The 24,275-nt window shown below is 55.0% G+C and overlaps 1 protein-coding gene across 2 annotated transcripts in view; it reads right to left on the bottom strand.

Annotated features, from left to right (window-relative positions):
- The window catches only part of AFAP1L2 (actin filament associated protein 1 like 2), an 83,597-nt gene that overhangs the window by 8,668 nt on the left and 50,654 nt on the right, over positions 1–24,275 (bottom strand). The window contains exons 3-12 of one of the 2 annotated variants that reach the window (XM_073904166.1): positions 21,034–21,108; positions 19,573–19,667; positions 13,526–13,616; positions 10,863–10,946; positions 8,021–8,226; positions 6,946–7,125; positions 4,593–4,682; positions 3,161–3,245; positions 2,309–2,413; positions 9–220 (exon numbers count right to left, since the gene is read on the bottom strand). In XM_073904166.1, the coding sequence (XP_073760267.1) occupies positions 9–220; positions 2,309–2,413; positions 3,161–3,245; positions 4,593–4,682; positions 6,946–7,125; positions 8,021–8,226; positions 10,863–10,946; positions 13,526–13,616; positions 19,573–19,667; positions 21,034–21,085 (1,200 nt within the window). In that variant the 5' untranslated portion in view covers positions 21,086–21,108. The remainder of the gene's footprint in view (positions 1–8; positions 221–2,308; positions 2,414–3,160; positions 3,246–4,592; positions 4,683–6,945; positions 7,126–8,020; positions 8,227–10,862; positions 10,947–13,525; positions 13,617–19,572; positions 19,668–21,033; positions 21,109–24,275) is intronic. The other variant, XM_073904165.1, reaches the window with a different exon arrangement.

Genomic DNA, 24,275 nt, shown 5'->3' with positions numbered 1-24,275 from the left:
GGCAGTACCTCGAGCTTGGCCAGCTCCTCGCCGCGGTGGAGGATGCGGAAGGAGTACAGGTGGTCAGGGCTTGGGTCTGGGACCACCTCACAGCCCACCAGGCTGAGGGGCTGCTGGGCCACCTTGCTCCGGTTCCGGTCCTGGTAGAAATGCAGGTGACTGTCCCTGACGGAGCACCAGCGTGACTTCCACTGGCTGTTCACCAGCACGTTCAGGTAACCTGCAGGAGGGGACAAGGGCATCCACGGCTGCCGCCACGTCTGGGCCTCCCAGAATCTTCACCAGAATCTCCGTTCCCAGACCTGTCACGCTTTGCCCGAGGAGCGCTCTCACTTCAAGGAGGCTGGGGATCTCAGCACATTCTTTGCCCTGCCTCTGTGTGTGCGGCCAGACCCTTGGAAAGTGGACGGCACGGCTCCGCTGCATTTCCGACTAGGTCTGGCCGGAGGGGAGGGAGTCGTGTCGTTGGCCAGAGCAGGCTGGCTGGGTGGGTATATGTGCAGGACAGGGCTCCCCAGCCTCATGCCCCGCTGGAAGCAGCCTTCCCCGCCCTGGTCACTTAGGCCACGTGCAGCCAGGTCCCCAGCCGGGGTCGCCCCGCTGCAGGTGCAGTCAGCTCCCCAGCCTCTTAGAGCCTTAGCTTCCTCAGCATCCCTGACACATGGCCTTTCCATCACCTGGTCACTCAGCCTCAGCCTGCAAAGCCCTCCTCCCGTTGGCCGGCTCTCTCTCATCCACCTAAATGCAGCTAGACTTACTTGACCCTCCCTGGGTCCTGCACGCCCCGCCTGGCCTCGCTTTGGAACCTCTGGATCCCAGAACAGTTGAGACCCGCTTCCATGTCAGCTCCCCCAGCAGACACTGAGCTTATCCAGGGCAGGAACTTGCCACCTTCCCCTCCGGTGCCCAGGGTACGAAGCCATGCAACAGGTCACGGTGCGCGGCCACGTTCCCACCCACCCAGTGCTGGACATACAGCGGGGATCATGAGTTTCTCAGAGCCACACGAACAGGAGCGCAGTAGAAGAATTCAAGCCGAAGACCTAGGAATTCTGGCTCATCCAGGCAAGTACCCCACTTGCCCATCACAGTTCTCTGGACCGAAGAGAACTCTGGGTCAAGAAAGCAGGGAGCGCAGATGCCAAGTCTTGGGAAGGAGAGCAACTATGTTCTCTGTCACCCTTCCCTAGCCACAGGGGACAGGAGCACGCTTCTCTGCTGGAGAGGCTTTCAGCACCAGTCCAGCCACATCTCACAGCGACTCACTGAGGCCAGCTTTCTGTGCCAGTGTGCCCCCCGAGGCTGCAGACAGGGGCCGGCAGAGCTGGGTCACAACCCCGGTGTCCTGGCCAGAGAAGCAAGGGGCTCCAAAGGGGAAGCCCCATCTGCTGACTTCCCATTCCACCCACCCACCCTGCTGGCCTCCAAAACCAGAACTGGGCTGGGACTCGGGAAAGGAGCCCAAGGCTGGAACACGGGTTCCACGAGGAGGAGGAAAAGGCCTCAAGGTGGACAGTGTCAGCCTTCGGGCCCCGGGAAGAGCTCTGAGCCACGAGTCCCAGGTTGGGGGCCCGGACAGAGGCTCCCCCCGGGGTATTTTCTGGGAAAGGCCTCAGTTTCCTCAGGACAGAATGAGGGCAGTAGAGATGACCTCTGTGAGCCAAGCGGCACCCAGACACACCCTCTGTACCAGCAACGTGGGCTGCTGTCGTCCCCTTAACGGTTCTCACTGTCCCCATCTGAGTCCTAGCTCCTGCCTGGGGGGCGGGGTGGGGTGGGGGGGCAACGCCACCTCAGCCCACTCAGCTCCTGCCCGACCTTCAGGGCTCAGGTCCAGGAAGCCCCCTCTGACCTCGGGGTAGGAAAGGTTCCAGCCCCGAGTGCTTACAGCTACTGCGGAGACACAGCGTGTGGCTTCAGGGTGTGAAGCCACCATGGCGCTTGGGCTGTGAGCGCTCCGGACTGTGCTCTCCCTCTGCCTGGTCCCCCTTCCCTGGCGCTGCTCGCCATGCTCCTTCAAGACTGATCAAAGGAACGTAACTGTTGAAAGACCACGGGGAGGACGGCGGTCCGGGACCAGTCACTTGCACAAAGGAGCCAGCACTGCAGCAAGACTAGGGCCCGTGAGGCGTAATGAACCACCCGCAGGGAAGGCGGCCAGAAACGGGAGCCGCAGGGCTGCCGGCCCCAGAGATGCTTAAAGCAAGCCCTAAACCCGCCGCGGGCGCTGTCCGAGCCGCCTTCCCGGGGGCCGGCTCCCGCCCAGTGGGGGAGCCCGCGGGGTCCCGCATGAGGCGACGGTTCTTACTGGCTGTCTCGAGGGACCTGTCCGGAGGCTCCAGCGAGGTAGATTTCTTCCTGCCCAGATTCATTAGGTTGCTCAGTTTGAGGCCAGGGGAAGATTTCTTCTTGACTGTCGAGATGAGAGAAAAACCTGTCAGCACTGCACGCAGCCCAACGACACGCCGCGAGGAAGAGCGGGGACCGCACACCGTTCCCGCCGCCTCTGCCCCGCCCCGCGCGCGCGCGCATGCGCACGTAAACATGTCCGCCCCCGAGACCGGGAGCCGCAGGCCAGTCACGTATCCCTAGAATCACACACTCGAGGGGGACACCGACTCCATTTTTTAAAAAGATAATTTCTATTGTTTTTAAAAAGATACATTTATTTGGGAGACAGCACAGACAGGAAGGGCAGAGGGAGAGGGAGAATCTCAAGCAGATTTCCCACTGAGCGGGGAGCCCAGTGTGAGGCTCGATCCCACGACCCTGAGATCATGACCTGAACCAAAATCGAGTTGGATGCTCAACTGACTGAGCCACGAAGCGCCCCACACCAACTCCTCTTATAGACTAGGTCAGCATTTGAGAATCTTCACAGACTGTACTGGCTCAAATAGACTGGGTCTAGGATCAGCAAACAAGAAGAGATGCAAGACTATTCTGCCCCCCCGGCAATTCATAAAACTTGACCGCGATTTGTTCATCTCTCCCTTTCTCTTGGGTTTATCAGCTGTGTTATTTCCAAGCAGTTTATAAGTTGGAGGCATGTTGCAAGCAGCTGTTACAACCCATGAGGGTTGAGCCAGACAGCCACGTCTCAGAGCCTGGGACACCACCCCCCTCCCAAGCTGAGGCTGAGGGCCACAAGCGCTGGTACCATCTTTGGCCTCTGGGACCTCAGGGTGGCCATCTACGGAGCTTCCATATTCCGAGGCTGACAGGTACTTCTCCGTTATATCTAGCTGTGGAAAAGAGGGAGACAAGTGGGTGATCTTGTCTGGGAATGGTTACCTCAGGGGTCACAATAAAGAAAACTAAGAGATAGCTTTTGGACGTAGGCTAGGGGTCACCACGGAGTCCAGGCCACTGATGGCACATCGGCCAGGGTTCCCTCGGGCTCTCTGGGGGACCTGCCTTCACCTTCCCTTTCCCTGCCCCATCCAGAGACGACCCTCTTCTTTGGGCCACCACACATCCAAGTTCACAAGTTCTCAAGATGCCTACTCAACCTGATGTAAGAGCAGCCTGTAGCCAGCCCCAGGGTGGCCTTAGAGTTGACCCCCCAGCTGAAGCTGACCGTCAGGCTGGGAACCACCTGAGCATGAGGAAGGCTTTTAAGAACTGACAGCACTATGAACATAGCAGGCTTCAGAGGAAGGCCAGCTTGTCTACACAGGGTCAGACCATGATTTGAGCCCTGGCTGGAGCACCCTCCATCCAGACCAGGTGCCCCACTTATAACCCTCTCTGGGCCCTGCTGGGCATGTGTTTAAATATGGATAATATCCCTGTCTACATCCCCAGGGCTGTTAGGGGACTTGTGAGTTTCTAGAAGGGTGTGGTGGCTGTTGTGAAGAATGTGAAGCACTCAGAACATTCCAACCAAGCTTCTCTCAGAGAACGACTTTGTCCAGACCTCTGGGAAACACGCCGAGGGACTCCCAACCCATGGGACTGGGCTTAGGCGGGGGCTCGACTTCTATACCTGGCCAGGGAACTCCATGAGGGATGACCTGTGCCTTCCCGAAGAACGGAACACCTCCTCCTCCCTACTTGAGACATCTACGTACCCTCTGCCTTCTTCCCTGCCGGGGCCTGGGAGCCCAGGGTGAGGCACAGTGACACTCTGCTCTGTGCACTCCCAGGCTTCAGGGCGCCTGTTTACAGATACCTGGGACCTGGCATGCGAAGCCATAGGGGTCAGCCCTCCCCTCCGCTAGCCCCCGGCCCCAGGGCTCCATGCAAATGGGCAACAGAACCCTTTGGTTGGAATCAACATGGGGACAGTCTCCCAGCCCCGAAGCTTTACCAGGAGTAAATGAGAAAGAAGAGTCTCATAGCATGAATTTCCCTGCTTAAGAATGGAGGGCACGCTGACCTTGGTTCCAATAAAGCTTCCTGCACCCAAGCAAGAGAATATCAACGTCATCAGTTTTTCTGCCAACCTGAAGCTACTGGGCTAATCCACGCATTGTACGTTTCTTACTCACTGGGCTGAAGTGCAAAAGCAAAGATCTCAGTCTCGTACTTCTAATTTTTACAGAGAAGATGGAGAACTGAACTCTCTTCCAGGCAGGATAGAGGCTTACTTTCTGACAGTTCAGGCGCTGGGCATCTGGGCTGTACTGATTTCCCTCGGACGCTCCTTCTGAGGGCAGGCCACTCACCTCCTGGATGACCTGACGGGAGAGAGAAGCCATCCGCGGAGGCCCTTCAGGCCTGGACTCACAGCCAGACGGAAGCGAGAGCCCCTCGCGGTCAGCGGAAGTGGATGGAGGTGAGAGAGAGGGGGATGCACACTTTCCAAGGAACAGCGACTCTCCCTCCCACCCCCAGCACCTGGCCTGGAACTGGGCAGGCTGCAGAGGGGGAGGCTTGTCCCTTCGGCCCCCTCTCCCGCCGACCCCCACATGCTCTGGTGGTGGGCAGGGCGGGGCGGGGGGTTGCTTTACAGCAAAGCCAAAAGACGGCCAAAGCTGCAGCCCTCAGCTCTGCGAGGCCTCTCCTTGCCCTCATCCTGGGCAGGGATGGCTGTTCAGCTGTGGGTATGATGAAGAACTGCATCAGCCAAGCCCCCGCCCCCCAGCTTTTCGGGGGCCATGGAGCTTCCTGTGGAGAGCCTCCCACTGCTCGGGAAGTAGGCCTGCCAACTGCCTGGGGCCAGGACTGGCTCTCCAGACTTGCCTGTCATGGTCCACCCCACCCTCCTCCAGAAGGAGCCTTTTCACTGGCACCCGGAGGCCTGGGCTGGGGGCCCACAGGTCAGAGGAAGCTCTGGCCACACTAGGCAGAGGGTAACAACCCCGGGCAGCCACAGCCACAGCCATACACGCACACACGCGCACTGCCCATCCAGAGCCCTTGGGACTCAGCAAGCTGAGTACTTTCAAAGACCCTCCTTTTTCAGTCTTTGCTTAGAGCAGTTTATGGAAACAAGGTCAAAGGTAGAAAAGCCAAAGAAGCAAAGGAAGAATGGCTATGAAGATAGGGAAACATAAGACAGGTCTAACTTCTTAGATGGACTCCAGGTCGGGACCTCGGTCCACATGGTGGACCAAACACGCAACATGGAGCTGTGGGAAGTCAGTCCACTAGCTGCGTGACCCTGGGCCTACGCTGCCGTCACCACGCCTGTAGGATGGGGCCACACCTGTGCCGGGGCGGGCGGGGGGGCGCTGTGAGGACTCATGTGTGAAGGTACCACCCTCATGAGCTGGGGCCTAGATACGTGGACACCCTAGGCGGGGGAAGCACGCAAAGCCTGGAATCCAGGCTTGAGGTCTTCTCTGGGAGAGTCCCGCCCGTGCTTTCCTTTTCTGGGGTCCTTGTCCCATGCTTAGCATTTCCCACCCATGGCCATCTACCTGTCCCACTCTGTAGAGCTGGGACACGGAGGCCAGGGAAGGGAGGTAGGTTTAATGAAACAGATATGCGTAGATGGTGAGAGCCCACCACACAGGCTCACCAGTCCTACCGAACCGCAAGAGTGTGCAGCTTCTCGGAGTCAGACCCTGGCAGCCGGGCCCGCCTCTGTGCTCATCTGAGCAGGGAGGAAAAGGACTCTGTGCGGGCCGACGGGGAGGCTGGGCCTCCTGAGGGCGTTCTTGTCTTTGAAACCAGCAGCAGGGGTCTCAGGATGAGGGCATGTGAGTCAGGGAGGGGGACTAGCGGTCAGAGGAAGGACAGGTGGGTCTGAGCAGTCAGAGGACCAGGCTGGGAAGTACACGTACGTACACACAGGTGGATAGGGAGAGAGGGCAGATCCTGCTGGCTTTGGAGATCCCTCTGCAACCAGGGGCCCCTTCTTGGTGTAAACCTTATACCTTCTGGTCAAGCTTATATTTAACACGGGGCACACCAGGCTTTGTCATCCCTGGGGCTGTGCCACGTACCTGCGGGCAGACCTGACCATCTGCATGTGTGATGGCAGGACACACAGGACTGCGGCCCAACAGTTGTGGGTTTGAAACCTGATGCTGCCACTCCCTTGCCAGGTGACCTTGATTAGTCACCTCCTCTGTCTGAGCTCTAATCAGCACCCCTGTAAAATGGTGATACCAACATTGTGCAGCTACGCCCGGTGCGGTCAGGTGGGTTGTTTGCTCCAAGTGCACGGCCCTTGGTAAGTGCTTTCCCGGTGACCCTGCTGTCTAGGCGTCTTTAATAAGGAGGCTGGCGATGCCCCTCCAGCAACCAAAGGGCAAATGAGTCTCAGCTAGAGCCCAAGTCCAGGCATAGCACAGGGTGCTGTGATCCTTTCGTCAGGACTGACTGCTACCACTTAGAACACAGGAGCCCTGAGAAGTTGAAGGACTGGAGATCCTTTACCCTTGACAACAGTCATCCCTTTTAGAAAAAAGCCAGGGCGCAGGAACTGAGGAGCCCCTGGGAGCCCCGCAGGGGAGCAGGCTTGTGTCCCTGGCAGCCCGGCACCGCCCTCACCCTGAGCCACTGCTCCGCTTGGTCCCTGCTCTGCAGGCCTAGCACGATCACATCGGCGTTCATTGGCGTGATCTTCAACTTGTGCTCCTTCTTCCGCACTTGCTTCTCCTTGTGGATGACGCTGCTGCCCAGCAAGTTCACGTCCAGCTGCGGGCTGTGGTCCTTGGAGGATTTGTAGCACTAGAAGGGAAGAGAGATGCTGTGCCGCTCGCCAGGGGTGCCAGGCCTGGCTGGGCTCTGCAGAGAACGGTCAGTGGCACAGCGGGACCCCCTGTGCATGTTTCTCCCTTAACACCCTCAGGAAGGGGTGCAGAGGGAATGAAGGCCAAGCTCATTAGCTGCTTAGTTAGGAAGATGATTTGTAGCAAGAAAAGAAAGGGACCTGCTTCCCCTCTCAGACAAAATACTTGGCCCCTGTTTGTCACGGTCTAAAGCAGGCCCTCACAGGGCTGTGGAACGGGATTCCCAGAAAGAACATCTGCGCAGAGCGTGATGTGACCTGGGAAGAAAACGTGCTCATAATGATTCCGAGGAACTTCAAGTTAGGACATAAAACTGAATTGTAATTTAGAATAACAGGAAATAGGGCTGTGGTCAGAGTAATATCTTCCGTTTCCCTTATGGGTTTTGTCTTCTAATCAGTGATCCAGAATACCGTGACTTGAGACAATGCCTCAGATTCTAACATCGCAACAGGTGAATGCAGCGGCCAGAACCGAGGCCAGGGGGACTCCTGACCGGGCAGCAGGCTCCGCCCCAAATGGCTAGGGGTTGGCATGTGAGGAAGAATGAACCCTCCGACCAGGGGACAAGATCCCCGGAAACCGCGTCTATGCGGCTGGACTGGGGGCCGGGGGTGGTGATCCCAGCCCCCTGGCAGAGTCCTAGGAAAACCATTAGACTTTCTAGGTGAAGGAGCATATTCACCCCTGCACAAGATGTCCGGCACACGATTTCAAGTTAGGAGGAGAGAAAGCCTCCAGAGAGAAAAGGCTCCAACCACCTGGTATCAGTGTCCATCTTCCCGACCCCCCGCAGAGAGAGAAGACGGGAACACCACAGGAGCCCAACTGACCAGGAGCCTGGTGTCTTTGATGACGCAGAGCTGCTTGGCCCACTGCCCCAGCCACTTCTTACGCCACAGGAAGGCACAGATGCGGGCGTCGCGCATCAGCTCGATGCTGGCCTCAGGCGAGGGCCACTGGTACGGGGCCGACTTGCCCTTGCTGTTTTCCTCTTCATCGTAGGACTCGTAGGAGCTGCTCACAGCCTCTCCGTCCTCTGCAAGGAAGACCCATGCGGTCAGGGCCCCGCTGGGCAGGGGAACCTTGGTCCAGGAGGGAGAGCAGCCAGGGGCCTCCAGGCCACAATCCCCGCCCCCCGCCGGCTCTCTGTGCCCTTGAACCAGCCTGACAGCCACCAGCCACAGACCTGGGCAGGCCCGGCCCCCAAGCCCCCTCAGTGAAGCTTCTTGGATGTCCTTCCTGGCCACAGACACAAATCACCCAAACCAGGAGTCTCTCCCTTTTCCTGCTCAAATCTGTCATCCCAGGCTCCACAGAAACCTCTGACAAGACACTGCCCACAGGCGACCGTCCTGCCTGGGGGCCTCCATATCCTCACCTGAGGGATTTGGCAGTGGGGGTAGCCTGGCACCCGGGCATTCTAAGGGGCCAGCGGAAGGGCCGCCGTCCGAGCCCGAGCTGGGCACGTGGCAGGCCCCCGATAGCGGGGCCGCCTCCATCCCTGGTTTTGTCCCTGAGGGAGGGGCTGCAGTTTCTTAGGGTGGGATAAACCACAGCAGGAAATGGCTCTGAGGGGAAGGCGGCTGTCCGCCTTGGTCACAGCCCTTTTCCCAACCCACTCCAGCCTCCCCAGACTCCGCTCGCTCTCCCTCCCCCTGCACACCTCCCAGCACCGACAGCCCCTTGTGCTGGTTTCTGCCTCCAACGCTTCCTCCACCTCCGGCGACCAGCCAACCCCATGCATTTGTTCTGTTCAAGAGGATCCCAAAGCTCACCAAGCACAAACCGTATTCAGTTCTGTGCATGCTTCCCATGCCTCAGTTTCTGTTCCCTGCCGCCCCCCTGCCACCGTACCCTGGGAGAGTCGCTCTGTTCTCCAGGCCCCATTCTGCTATTCAAGCCCAAGCAAAACTAGGTGAAGAAAAAAGTAAATCAGGAAAACCCCGAAAAGCAGGACATGGAGAAAAGAGAACCTCAGGATCCCTGGTCCAACCCCCCTGGCTCAACACAGGAATCCTGTCTGTGGGAACCTTGCTGCTGCTTCAGCCTCCACTTGAATTCCCTCTGGATGGGGAGCTCACTACGTCCTGGCCAACTGGCTACTTCCTTCTATGACTGGGAAGTCAGGCCACCATGTACTTCCCTGTAACTTCTACAGACTCGTTCTGTCATCCCCTGGAGCCAGGGTGAATGTACCTCCTCTATCCTCCCCTCCGATCCCCTTCAGAAAAAAGTCAGCCCATGGGCCCTTACCCTTCCCTTCCGCAGAAGCCCCTTCTACTCTCTGCCCTCGGAAGACAGACCACATTTGACTTAGAATACAGACCAGAACGAGGCCACTGCCACGGTTATCCTAGCTACAGGGCCAAAGAAAATGTGTCTTACTTTGTCTAACAACCAGCTTTCTTTAACAGCAGTGTGGTAGTGCTCCCCTTCTCAGCTTAACAAAAAAGTTGCGCAAACTCCTAATCTCACACCCATGAAATAAGCAAAGATGGGGAGGAGGGGCGTAGCCAATGGGAGACCTGAACTCTCCCGTTGCTGGTAGCAACGGAAATGCACACACGCCTCTCAGAAAACACTCTGGCAGCCTGTTGCTGTGAGAGCCATAGAAACACCCATACCCTTTGACCCAATTACCCTAGATCCTAGGAAACCAGAGAAGGGAGGAGGGAGGCTACATGCGTCAAGATATTCATTCCAGTGCCATTTACAGTCAGCGGCAGGAGAGCGGGAAAAGTGTGATGCACCCGCTTAGAAGTAGGCCGGGCAACCATGATCCCTGGGAACTCTGAACACTAGTCTGTAGCTCAATAAATACGATGGTAAGTGAGGAGGCACAGTTAAAATTCTACGTGTGGAAGGATCAGTGCCGAGAGGCAACAGGACTAACTCAAGAAAGCTGATCTGATCCAGTGACAGGAGCAGGGGGATTTTATTAAAAAACGAAAGTCCTCATTGTCAGTATGGTATAGTCTATACAATAAGGGAAATAAGAAGAACGATGCAGTGTCATCAGGATGCTTCCTTCTGCGGCAACAATTAATAGAGGGAGGTCACAGAGTTTAGCAGGAAGAAGTTGACCAAATCCCCCCACTGTCTGTGCTTCTGGGGTTGGTCCGTGGAGAATTCTAACACCTCCCCATCCACCTCCAGGGGGCTATGGGGAAGCCGAGAAGAACCAGCAAATCACAGTACATCAAACTACCTGGAGTAGCTTAGGGGAAGCCTGGGCGAATATATTGTCATTTTGTCATTTATCTCTAAGAGCGATCATAGCAGGGCCATGAATGTAGGACAGACACATGGCTTCCAGGGGTGACAGGATGAACAGGAGTGATAGGCAGGAGGCTCAGGTAATTCCATCCCCTTTCTGCATCCCTGGGAGGACCGCCCCCCACTGTGTGCTGCTGGAGGTCTTTGGGAACAGAGGGCAGAACCACCGTGCAGCGCCCTGGTCCTTCGCCCATGCATTCGGATGCCGCTGGAGGGGTCTGTGGAAGGCAGAGGGAGTCCCTCCTTCTGGAAGGGTGATACATGGGGTGCACATGCAGGACCCATGCACAGGGCGGGGAAGAGGTCAGAGGCCGCCCTCGGGCATGCATCCGAGCTCTGAGAGCCCGGCAGCAGGCACAGAATCACCGGCATTCCAGCTCTGGGGACAAGCAGTACCCAAGGTGATCGTGGCGTAAATGACTCCTTCAGGCACCTGCACCCATCTGGGGACTCCAGTGGGGGAAAATCCGCCAGAATGACCTGTGTGAGATGCAGAAGCACAGGAGAAAGGCGAGATGGAGAGAGTCAAGATGAAGAGAAGACCAGACCCAAGTGCAGAGACACAGAGTGACCCAGATGTGGCCACATGGCTGCCTGTCCACCGGAAGCATGGGCCTCTCAGGACAGGCCCCAGCCCCATCACGGACATCTTTTCCCAGCCCCTTCCCCTCCAGAGATGACCATGTAACTACTCGTCGCCAACACAATGTGGGTAAAAGTCACTTCAGGCTGGTACTTTTAAGAAGCACATGGGGGTTCTCCGCTCGCTCTCTGCAGAGGATTCTGTGGCCTTACAGGGTGGCCGAGCCCACACTGGAAGGAGCCTAAACTCCCCACCGACCAGTAATACCCACGCCGAACTGTTCGTGAGACAGAGATTCGTGCTGTGTCGCTATACACCGCAAGGGAGGTTATTTGTTCCAGGAGCTGCCATGACCCCAGCACGAGACCTCATGGCCGAGTAGCTGACCTCTCGTGCAAGCAGGACCAGCCCTCCCATCTGCACAGGCCACCAGGGCGCTGATTAAACTTTCACTCGGAGAGAAGGGCCTGACCCTTGAGAGCAGTGCAGGGACAGCGCTGAGAAAGCAGGACAAGCACCCAGACAACTGGTCTCCTGTGGGAAGTCTACAGATCGCTGGTGGCCGACGACCATTCCTCCTGCCATGACCTGCCCGTCTCACTGCTCAAACAGCCGTGGGGGCGACAAGCAGGAACTAGGGGCAGGCCAGCTGATAATGCGGGTGAAGCCCTCCCTTGGTGGCACGTGGGACCAAGTCTCGGGTCGTCCTCGGTCCTCGTCCTGGCAGGAGACGAAGGCAGCAGACAGCTCCCAACTCCCTAGTTGCTGGCTGCAGTCTGTCCTCACAGTGGCGCCCCAGTCCTGGCTAAAACCAACACCAATTCACGGCCGACACAAACGCCGAGAAGCTGGAGCCCACTTGTTTACAAGATGAAGCGCCTGCCCCACAAACAGGCCCCCGGGAGCGTCTGGGATGCAGGCCCCGGCTGGCACGGGCCACACCCGGGAGAGCAGGGTCTAAGACGCATGGAGGTACCCGCCGTGGTGACTCACGGCTTCCACCTTCCAGATGCATCTAGACAGCAGTGCCACACCCTCAGCTTTGGTCTGCAATCACGGCCCCGCCGGTGACTCGGCAACATCCCACATGCTCAGTGGGTTCAAGCGAAGGGAGGTCTGCCCACAAAGCCAGCCTCTCAGAAAAAAATAACCTCAATCCAAACAGGCCCTCACCTCCCACACAGTTCCTGCGACCGGAGGCAGTAGGTAAGGTGTGAAGAAAGAGAAGGATCCAACATGGCTCCAAGGGACTGGTCCCCTGTGATCTCTGGTCCTGCTCTTTACGGAGCCAGCAACACCCTCTTCGGCCAAGTTCATTCCTACCACCGAGGACCCTTGCCTCTTACATCTGCCAACTGCTTATGCTTTCAAAGACCTTCCACTTAGCAAGGAAGGAAGCTGAGGGAGGTGAGGAGGGCAGAGTGAGAGGGTCAGAGTCCAGCTGCCTGGGCGCGTGGGCCACAACACTCTCTCTGTCTTCCAGGATTTGTAGGGCCTTTCTGCGCTATCGAATCCCTACCCCAAGAGCATTTCTGATCTGACTAGCCCAGGCTGAGCACCACTGGCTGAGGACAGAGGGGTCCAGCGTGAGCCCTGCCCCTGTAGCACCGAATGCCAAAGTTGGGTCAGTCACTAAGTAAACCCCCCAATGGCTTGCGGTCTTGTCAGAGAGAAGCCAAAGTCCTTCTCGTGGCCTGTGGCTGACTCCTTTGTCCCTCTCCTCGCTCCAGCTCCACTGGCCTCCTTGCTGCTCCCAGAGCATGCCGAGTGCCCTCCTGCTTCAGGAGCTCTGCATGTGCTTCGCAGTCTAGAACATTCTTCCCGCAGGTCTCTGCTCTCCCCCACTGCCCACTTCATTCAGGAATCAGCTCAAGGTCATGCTACCAGAGAGCCCCTCCCTACCTAAAATAACACCCTCTCCCACCCCAACCCAGCCCCCGTGTTTTCCATCCTAACACTATCTCATCCCTGACACAACCTAGGTTTATTCGTTTTCTGTCTTTCCTCACAGAGTCTAAGGGCTGCGACTCTGGACTCTGCTGAGTTCCTGACTCCTAGAAGCATGCTTGGCATACAGCGTGAGCACAGTTAACTACGAGTCCAGTGAAAGCCACCCTGGAAAGGGCTCTGGCTCAGCCTGACCACATTCCCCTTGCTTCTAAGTGTCTCTGGGCCAACACACCTCTCCTCCATCACATTTCTGTGCTGAAGCACCATCCGGGTGGGAAGACCGAAAGCATCAGACACAGTAAAGCAGCTCATTGTGGACCATCCCAAGCCCCTCCTTACAGGCAGCCTGGGTCTGCAGGACGGCTCAGCTCCCCACCAGAGCAGAGGCCCAGGGCTCTGTGGCCAGTTCTCAATTCGGGCCACGCTCTCTGGAAACGGCAGCCGAGGCTGCCTTCTGCGTCCAGCACTGGCATCTGTACAGGAAGTGGTGGCCCCCTCTGAGCCCCAGCCCTGGCCCCGGATGTACCATTGAGGGATGTGTCGTACGGTTCAGCCTCTTCATAGTAACCCTCTGGAGACTCGATCTTTGGGATGGAGAGCTGTTTCCGTTCTGGAATCTGTGGTATGAACAAATAAACATTTTCAGATAGGATACACTGGGAACGACTTGGAATTAACCCTTTGGGTGGAAGGAGGGGAGTCTAGAAGAAGAAAAAAAAAATGCCAAGCTGGACTTCAAGCCGGCCGGGAGGGAGACCATGGAATGCCATGGCTCCCATTGGCCACCACGTCCATTGGTTTGTTTCCAGTGGAGGGCCATGGGTGTATTGCTTAGCCTCACTGAGTCTCAACGTTCTCGTCTGCAAGATGAGGTTCAAACCCCCACCACACACAGAAAATAGCGTTGTATACATGATGTGGAATGCACCGAAAGGTCCAGATGGTATCAGGCCGTTATGGCTTCTAAATAGCATGTACTTTCTAAAATGACAAGGGCTAATGAAATGCACATGGAGGGAGATGACCAGGGTTCTAAATCCTAAATTTTTACCATAGTAAGTTCAATCGTTTGGTCAGCAAACACTGGATGCTCCCGCACCCCAGCTGTGAGGGGCGCACCCAGATGTTCAGGAGTCAGCCCTGGGGAAGATTCAACTAGGCAGTGAATCTTCAAGGCTCCCCATCAAGTGCATCTTGAGTTGTGCTCTAATAGATAAGGTCAAAGTTCTGTGGGAACCCGCAGGGTGTGAGGAACATTCACCACCTAGAGGATACGATCTTTGAGCTGAGTCTCAAAGATGACCCTGAGCTTCTTACGTGGTATAGGGATGAATGAGCACATTTTGAGAAGAAAAAGAATATATGCAGGTATGTGGAAGCATGAAGCATGAAATCCTCTATTCCTCCATTAGACTGTGAAACTAATCTTAGGAGTAATAGCAGGGGAGAACAGAAGAAGTTGATTGGTGCATGAGTATTACTATATACAGGTCATAAATGTGCAAAGATCCATCCACACGAGTCTCTGACGTCTCCCTGAGTCATGCAATCCCTGAGGAGGGCTAAGGGAATATTCATAATGAGAGAACAGAAATGGCAAAATCTGAAATACGTTCCGACTTCTGGTTTTGGAAAGTCCTTGTGCAAGGCATTTGGGGGGCTTCAAAGGAAAGCAGTAGAAAGTGGTGGGGGTGGGGAGGAGATGGAAGGAAGACAGCCAACAGAGAGACCCTGGGCTCAGAGGGACCTCTGTGCCTTGGAGGATTCCTTGCCCTGCTGGCAGGAGAAAGGAAGGATCTAGAAACCCCAGCCTCTGCAAATAGTTTATTTGAGGGATCTACAACAGAGAGAGCTCCCCTGGTTTTGGCCCAGGAGATGGTGGGCAAGCAGTCAGCCTAGGCTGGGGTCCTACTGTCCTATCTGGGAGTAGAACACTAGGGAGTGTTTCCTGAGAGTCTCCTAAGCTTGACACTGTAAAAAACACCTATAAATGGAGAGGCGGTATAGGGTAGTGGTCGGAATCCGATCCCCAGGGCTAGGGTCTGAATCCTGACACTGGCACATCCAAGCTGTGTGACCCTGGGCAACTTACTTGACTTCTCTGAGCCTCGGTTCCTCCACTGCAAAATGGGGGGAGTAGAAATACCTGCCACATGGGGTCACTGTAAGGATTAAACTCTGCCCAGCACTATTATTCAATACATATGAATTTTTACTAACCTAAAAAATATAAAGGTATTAGTGAAGGGAAAAGGTTGCCTGTATACATGTTCGGCAGAGGAAGAACAGCCGTCTCCTGAGGAGACGGAGGAGACGTTTGGTGTTGCCCACGCTGAAGCCCAAGCTCAGCCTCATTAAAGAAGACAGTCCCCGCTCTCAAGGCTGCCGGGACAAAACCTAAGCGCTTGGGTCAAGATAAAGGATAAAACGATTCCCCCCAAATCCAGAAGAGTCACATAATTACACAGGTGTAATGGTCTGTTCTCCAAAGTCCAAGGAGCGAGAATTGCTCATCGCTCAGGGTTACGAATAAAGGAGCATTATTTTAGTTGTCATCATCGTTGTGATGATCCAGGTTGGAGACACTAAGTGAAGAGGCGGAAGAGATGTGACTTCACAACCGGAAAGAAGGTTCTGAGAATCTACAAGAAGGGACAGGGAAGAAAGCCACCCTGCTCAGCAGGATTTGCCAGAGGTCTGCAAACTTTATCTGCAAAGGGCCAATAACACATACTTAAGGGATTTGCAGGCCATTTAGAGCCTCTGATCTCAGCTATTCAACTCCGGGACTGCAGAGCAAAAGCATCCATAGATAATACACAACTGAGAAGTATGGCTCTGTTCCAATAAAACTTTATTTACAAAAGCAGTGGCTGTGGATTTGGCCAGGGGGCTACAGTTTGCAAATTCTGATTTAGAGTAGACGTGAGAGCTGAACAAGAGCAGTAGTCCGGATGACCTGAGGCGTCTCTGCAGTTATGAGCAATCTGCCCCAGCGTGCACTGTGGAACATTCTCGGGACAGGGAGAGCAGATCCGGCCAGCCCTAGCTCCCCGGACTGACCATGGTAAGGTCCTTGTGTGGAGTAAGCCGCTTCCCCCATGGAGCAGCTCACTTAAGCCCAGCGCCAACGCCTGTTCGGGCCTCAAAGGGGAGCTGAGGTGGAGATGGCTACACAAGCCAGGAGCAGAAACAATGCCAGCGAACATCTGCTCCTCCTACAGTGACCACAGCATCTGGCTGTGCACACAGCTGCCTGAGTCACTGCTCACGCCCACGAGGTTGCTCCAGAGCCCCGGTCGCCTCTCACATTGTCTGCTACCCCACTGCCTCAGTAGGAGACCGTAAGGCACCCAAGCCACCAGAGAGAGAATCAGGGCATCCTAAGCCTGTGGCGGAAGCCACCCTCCCGGCCCGGCCACGGGCTCAGAGGACCCCAGGCAGACATCCAGCTTCTGTCTCAGCCCTCAGCAAGCCCGGAGCCAGGCCTCAGGTGTGGACAAGCTTCAGGGCACCCTGAGGCTCTGGGGTCAGGGTGGGAAGGGGCTCGTTTTTCTCTGTCTCGGGAAGAGAGGTTACAAGGTCGCTCCAACCTCACACGGCCCCGCTTGCTCCCTCCCTCCCTCCCGCCTTGATTCTCCTCTTCCCAGAGAGCCAGGCGACTGAGCTGTTTCCCAGTCCACCCTGACGCTGCCCCTCAGGGGGCTTGGACTAAAGAGTTCTGGCTGTGGCCGCTGGACTTGGCCAGAGGAGGCCTGCGGGAGGGCAGGCGTGTGCGTGCCGCAGGGGAAGAACTCTCTCTCTGCGCCTCTCCTCAGGAATCCCCTAGGGTGGGGGTGGGCACCCCAAACAGGGCTGGGAGGGAACCAGAAAGGGCCGCAGTCAGGTCAGCAGCCCTTATCCTTCTCGGCAGAGGAACCCCACAAGGAAGGACGAGGGCAGCGTCAGCTTGCCTCGCTGGAACCCTCCGGGGCCTGGAGTGCGTCCGCAGGAACACCGGCCTCACGTCTGAAGGTCCCTCCAGGAAGGTGTTATTTTGGGGTGACAGTTCTCCCAACTCCAGCACTGGGTTTCTCTGAGGCCAACACAAGCCTCTTTGGGCCCGGAGTGGCCCCCCAGTCACGGCCAACACAAGAAGTCAGTGCTAGGGGAAGGCCAGCGATCACAGGGCCCTTGGGGCTTTCGCATCCATGCCGCAGGGACCCGCAAAGGAGCCGGAAACGCCGGCGCCAGAGTCCCAGCAGCTGCCGGGACAAGGGCAGCCTGGCGCTCACTAGGACCTGGTCCCAGCCCCCCAACCGTGTCCACAAAGCACAGATTTCCAGAGTGAGTCAGCACTGCCCAGGACTCGGTGCCCGTGACCCTGGCCTGGTGGGAGCCTCCCTCAGCAGGTGGTGGCCCAGAAGCTGCTGCCCCAGGTGGGTTATGGTAGGTGGCGATGCTTCTTCTGCCCAAGAGCTGAAGGTCCTGATCAGAATCAGTTGCTGAATTCCGGACAGGAAAGTTCCAGCTCAGAGCAGCCACCTCCCTTCCCTACACCCAGCCAGCAGCGCCTGAGACACACCAGAAAAACCATAGCATTGCCCACCGGTTAGCATGGCGGCTACGGATCTGGCCTGGAGGGGCCACACCCCCTCTCCCCAGTCCTGGGGCTGAAAGTGAGGGGAGCCTGCAGCTGGGAGAACAGAACAGACACCTTCACTCTGCTGCACAGAAGTGCTTCCGGCAGGCAGGCTGCAGAAGGGCCTGGAGACCAAGAACCTGCATTCAGAAATTGGCCTTGCTCCATTCCAGAGGCAGGCCCTTGGTCGGCTCTTTTAACTGAGCCTCTGGTTCTTCATATGAAAAGTGACAAATGTCCGCACCTCTAGACACATGGTGGGGAGGACCACGTTTGTGTGCACCAGGGTGGCTAGCTGCTCGCTGCTCGGGCGTCAGCATAGTGGGGACACCAGGGCTTCAGGCTCAGGCCACCAAGGCTCACCCAGCCTGAGATGAAGAGTCTCTGCCAACTGTCCCCCAGCAGGAGGCCTTCATGCAGTGGGATACTGTGCCAACTGTCCCAGCATTCCAGAACTGCCTACCAGCTGTGAGAGCAGCCCAAGGAGCCCCGCCACCTTCGGGGAGGCATGGACGGAGGGGGCCAGGCTGGGGTCAGGATGCCCTCGGCAGGGACCTGAGCCCACAGATCTGCCCCTGGATGGCGTGCTAGGAGCTGGAGCTGAACCCAGGACTCTGCTGCCCATAGAAACCCTGCCCACTTCTTGACCCCAGGACCCTGCTACCTACAGAGATCCTTCCCATTTCTCACCTCATACCTCTCAGGAAACCTCCCTGACCAGGTCCTAGATAGGAAAGAACTTGGGTTCAAATTCTGATTCTGGCACTTTCTGTGTGTGCAACATTCAGACGCTATAAACCGCCGATTCTTGGTTTCCTCACCCATTAAATATAAACACCGCTGCCCACCTCCCTGAAAGCTGACCTAGCACACTATGCATAGCCTTTACCTGTCAAATTAAGACGATATTAGGAGACAGATTCACATTCTTTTAAACACCAGGAAACAAAGGGCCAGAAACCTTAAATGACTTGCTCAAGGTCAAAGAGCTAGTACCTGGCAAGACTGGGATCTGAGCCCAGATCTGTAGGGTTCCTTAATTCATTCCGTCCACCCATCCATCCATCCATGAACAAATACATGTGTATGGCCTACTGTGTGCAGACACAGGCCACGAAGCAGTAAACGAGAGACACCCCCCCTGTCCTGGGAAGCTTACATCTGGACTGGGAGGCAAATAATACAAAGACTGTTATGACGGTGGCAAGTGCCATGGAGGCGTCATTGGCCATGGGGCAGACAGTAACTGAGGTAGGGACGGAGGTGTGATGTCTCGTGCGGCAGGTCAAGGAAAGCCTGTCTGTCAAAGTCTGAGAGATGAGGAGGTGGCAGCCACTGGAAAGCCAGGGTCCAGAAAGCACCAAGTCCCTAAGGCAACATCGACCATGCGGTCCAATCCATGAACGGGAGGCCAGCAAAGAGCAGGTGCACTGAGGCAGGAGATGCAGTTGGGCCAGGCTGTGGAGACCGTGTAGGCTGTGGGGCTGGGTTAAGGAACGTGGATTTTTTTTTTTCCCCTAAGTTCAAGGAAAGCCTTTGGCCGGTTTGAAGCAGGAAGTGCAAGGTGATATGATTTACATTTCTAGAAGTTCGCTGTGGCCTGAGCTGGTGACCACAGCTAGACATGACCCCCCTCACATGGTGCTGGACGGACCTTGGTAGCCTCCAACACGTGGCGGCATTTGATGAAGGCAGCGAACTCCCTGCATCTCCCATTCCCGTTAGCCTTAGTGTCCCGAGTACCGTGGCCCCGGGCCACGGATGTCACCTGCAGGCAGGCATCCTTCTGTTCTCTCTCCCCAGTGCCCCGCCCCATGTCCTGCACACAGTACGTGTGCACACAGTAGGTGCTCAGAAAATGCCAGCTACTTGGGGGACTGACTCCTGTGAAAACAACTGGAAGTTCACGGGGGCCCCAGTCAGGAAATCAGGGGTCTCAGATGAACACTTACGATCTTGGGTGGCGGGAGGTCTGGAAGACTCTTCTGAGGGGCCAAAGAGTGCTGGCCAGGCTCCCCGTTGGTCAGTGGGTTCTGCTCCTCGGCTGCTGTGGGCAGGAAACAGGAGAAGGCTTTGGTGAGGGGTGCCCAGGCTCACAGCAGGGCCCATTATCCCGGAATGTCTGGCCACATGGACCCTGAGATCTATTTGAGCAGGTGTTAATTACCCAGGCGGGCGGCCCCAGGGAAAACCCAATGTGGTTTTCCCTCCGAGAATAGGGTGCAAGTGGTGCCTCAGCCATGGGCAGATTCCTCAGAAGGAACGGGTTTGGGGTTTCTGGCAGGCTCCACACCCTCTCTTCCACTTGCCCTGTGCCAAAAATGGCCCGGCCGCGGAGCGTTAGCGAGCAGAGAAGCTGCCCTGTGGTCGTTATATCGAGCAGCTCCCAGCACCGACCCTGTGATGCCAGCTCCTTCCATCCCAGTTTCCCCAGAAGGCAAACGACCCTGGGCACAGGGGCAGCTTGCACTGGGTCACTTCTGCTGGGTCCCAGGCTTGGCAGTGGCACGGGAGGTGCCGAAGCCCCACTGGAGAACTCGGCCACCAGGCCTCCGTGTGCTTTTAAGGAAAAGGCTCCGGAGGCTCTTCTGAGCCTGACCGTTTCAACCAGTGGCCCAGCCAGCCCCAGGACAGACAGACTCAGTTGGATCTGGCCTCGGGGCTTTGGTGGCTGGGATCCTGAAGCCAAGCCTTGAACAGGACCAAGTGCCTTGGAGCACTGCATCTGCACCTCTTGCTAAGCCTCTGCATTTTGGCCACAGGCTGGGGAGTTGGGAGATGGAGCTTCTAATCCCCTCTCCTCTGCAACGAGGCAGCTCTGCAAACCTCTGGGTCTCCCTGAGGTCCTGCCAGACCCACTCCTGAAGGTTTTCAGAGAAAAGGAGAGCAGAACAGAGCAGAAGAGGAAGACATCATGGAAGACACTGTATGTCCTTCTGACGTAAGGTATAATGTTCTGCCAAGAGAGCACCGTTGAGCAAAACTTTTGAATATTAAGGCAGGTGCTAACATCAGCACTTCCATCTTCTATTACCGCCCCCCCCCCAACACACACATAAAACCCAGACTTCTATCAAAAGATAAAAAGCTGGGGCGTGGAATCAGCACCATACAACGGCTGTTTCCCTAGAACATCTGACTATGACTTCCTACTCCCGGGATGATGCTGGGGAAAGCAGAGAGACTTTAGGGCCAGATTCCTTATCCATGAAGGGGACATGAGACCTTTAAGAGGCAAGGAGGTGGCTTGATGAAATATCCCAAAATACATCAACCCAAAATACCATCAACCAAAATATGAGTGCCAGAAATAACTCCACTGGGCTGTCTGGTGCTGGCTGGGGGGATGGGACCAAAGCTGATGCCTGCCCCTCCCAGAAGCTGGCCGAGCCACCAGCAGGGCCAGCCTGTACCTTTGTCTTGGGACTCCGCATTCTGTTGCTTGTTGACGGTCACTTTGTTCATATAAATGTACTCCTCGTCAGAACCTGCAGAGGAAGGTTGGAAGACAAAGGTTTCATGTGATTCCACAACGGGAAATGGCTTTTAGAGAGAAACAGTGTCCCCCGAGACACTGTCATTAGCCGGGGTTCCAGTAAAAGCATACATTTTGACTTGATTGAAAGAGTCCATTATGGAGTTGACAAATTTCCAAAAACAGAAATGCCGAGTTGCTGACTGTTAGTTTCCTAACTTGGGGGTGGGGGTCGTGGGGGAGGGGAGGGAAAAGATACAGAAGGATAGCTTCAGGATTAAAACTCTAAGTGGAAAGGCACCCGCACCTCGAAGATTTGCCCCATATTCCACCAAGCAGATTTCTCTGGATTTTCTAGCATTTCATTTAAATTGTAAAATATTTCTGGCAATTTTATTTATTCATCTGAGAGACAGAGAGAGACCATGAGCAGGGGGAGAGGCAGAGGCAGAAGAAGAAGCAGACTCCCGGCTGAGCTGGGAGCCCCACGTGGGGCTTGATTCCAGGACCTGGAGATCACGACCTGAGTTGAAGGCAGATGCTTAACCATCTGAGCCACCCAGGTGCCCCTAAATAAAGAAATCTTTAAAAAAAAAGAAAAAAGAAAAAAGAAAAGAAATTGTAAAATATTTCATATCCGTCATTCTCACCCTAGTCTGGGTTACTTGCTTGGGCTCATCACAGTGATGTCTCTGTCGGATAGGTCACACTGAGGATCTGGAAATTTAGTTCCCATGCCACTGTGGGGGCCTGAGACCCCCAAATCGTGAGCTCTGGGTTTGGAGGGGTAAGTGTGCTGGGAATTGAAAGTGGAGCTCTGCCAGGCACCTGCTCTACCCTGTAGATTGCACCTTATGGCAGCCCAGCCCTTCCCTCTTTTAAAATCTTTTTTTTTTAAGATTTTATTTATTCATTTGACAGAGAGAAAGAGAGACAGAGAGAGAGAGAGAGCATGCACAAGCAGGGGTAGGGGCAGAGGGAGAGGGAGAAGCAGACTCCCCACTGAGCTGGGAGCCCGACACAGGGCTCGATCCCAGGACCCTGGGATCGTGACTTGAGCCAAAGGCAGACACTTAACCGACTGACCCACCCAAGCGCCCCTAAAATCATTTGTGTAGGCTACCTTTCCAGCACCTGTCTGGGCAGAGAAATGTTAGTCTCCCAACACTGCTCAGTTTCTTATGCCCCAAAGACCCTTTCTTCAGAAGACTGCAGAGGAAGCTCATCCTAGCACTTCTCCTCTTAGAAATCCCCCTGCATTTCTTTTTTTGCCCTTAATTTGCACTTCCTAGAAACATGTGGCTCCACTAGTTTGAGACTGTGTTAACCAGCAAGGGGACCCATTCAAACCTGGGTAAAGAAGGCAGTTCAATGTCAGACCTATGCCACAGACCGCCCAGCCTCCAGCCCAAAGGCCCGCGGAAACAGAGCCCTGAAAACCCAGAACACGGGGAGGACACAGCCAGAGGGGTCTTCTGCCCTCAGCCTGTGGGATCACCGCCCCAGTGCCCGGCCCTGCCAGGACCCGTCAGCAACATCACCCCATCCTGCAGCAGTTTATGGGAAGGAACTATGAGGTCTAATGTAGTTAGCCACAACTGGTATCCTTCCACTGAGTGAGAGCCCGAGGGGCCAGGTCAGTACCTTCTCCAGAGAAGAGTACACAAGAATAGTGCCCTGCAGGGGTGGGCAGCGAGCTCTGCCATTAATCGTGTAATTCTGAGCAAAACAGCTACGCCACGTGCCTTGTCTGCCTAGGATTTGTGAAAAACAATTGTGAGGCACATTGCCTGTTTTTACCAAACTCTTAAGTTTCCAAGGGTACAAAACTCAAATATTAAGGAACTTGAAAAAGTTAACCCTATAACTAATGAAGATTAAAAATGACAGCCTAAACCATGGAGAAGGGCTCAAAGGCTCGATAATGGGAAAAGTTGAAAAAAAATCACACATCAACATGTATAACAACAGTCACCTTTAAAAATAAATGGATTACTAGAGAGTGTGTAAACTGGCACAGACATTTTGGAAGAGATTTTGGAGGATAATTTAAGTGTTCATATTCTTTTTTTTTTTAAGTGTTCATCGTCTTTAACCCAGCATTTCCACTGCCAGAAATTTGTCCTAAAGAAAAACTCCAGCATGTAAACAAAATTTTATTTGAGGATGTTTATTGTAAGGTTGTATGAGGTTTTTTTTTTTTAAGATTTTATTTATTTGAGAGAGAAGGACAGACAGCATGAGCGAGGGGGCGGGGCAGAGGCAGAGGGAGAAGCAGACTCCCTGCTGAGCAGGGAGCCAGACACAGGGCTCGATCCCAGGACCCGGAGATCATGACCTGAGCTGAAGGCAGATGCCGAATCAGCTGAGCTATCCAGGTGCCCCTGTATGAGGATTTTTTTTTAAATTACAAAACCTAATGCCACTAATCACTGTTCATCCATCCGTGGATACTACCGAACTGTGAAAAATAACAAGCTCTATGTCCACTATTACAGAGATATCTAAGACTTACAGTTGAATCATGTTTCACAATAGCAAAAAAAGAAAAAGTAGGGGAACTGTCAGCACATGGAAATGTGCACAGGAAGCAATTCTAAATGTAAAAATAACGTAAAGCAGAATACAGAGGCAAACCACAACTACATAAAAATATTCAGATGATGCCGATAAAGATCAAAATAGGAACTGAAGGAATGTAAATAGTGCAATGTTCATCTTACGTTCATTTATTTTTTTCTTACTTTTGACTAAGCCCATGCTCCTGTAAAAAGGAAAAAGAAAAAGGCAAGATATTATTATTATTGTTTTAACTGTTAGATTCTGGGCAGGTGCTTCCTCCCCAAGATGGCAGCTTGTAAAATGCAGAGAAAATGAGCACCACCAGCCACTTCCCAAGGCTGCGATTCCCGCCTTGGGCACTCTGCTGCAGGCCATGGTTGCTCAGGCTTTGATTCTCAGGGTGCTAATTCAGGACCATCTAGGTTGGTAAGTAAGAGGCTCCCAGAACCATCTGCAATCCTGGGAAATGCCCAGTGAACTTGGCCCTATAATGGGAGACTGCTGAGCTGTCCCATGTCTGGGAGGCAGTAGCCTTGGGTTGGAGAATTTTCTATCATTCTCTCATTCATTTTCGGAAGTGCACTGAGCACCCAGCACTATACGAGGTGCTGGGGATAC

This window comes from Callorhinus ursinus, unplaced genomic scaffold (genome assembly GCF_003265705.2).
Source record: "Callorhinus ursinus isolate GAN/ISIS: 27379988/994484 unplaced genomic scaffold, GSC_fseal_2.0 scaffold20, whole genome shotgun sequence".
Lineage (NCBI taxonomy): Eukaryota > Metazoa > Chordata > Mammalia > Carnivora > Otariidae > Callorhinus > Callorhinus ursinus.
The sequence above is the reverse complement of the archived record's forward strand: the minus strand, read 5'-3'. Positions and strand labels throughout refer to the sequence as shown.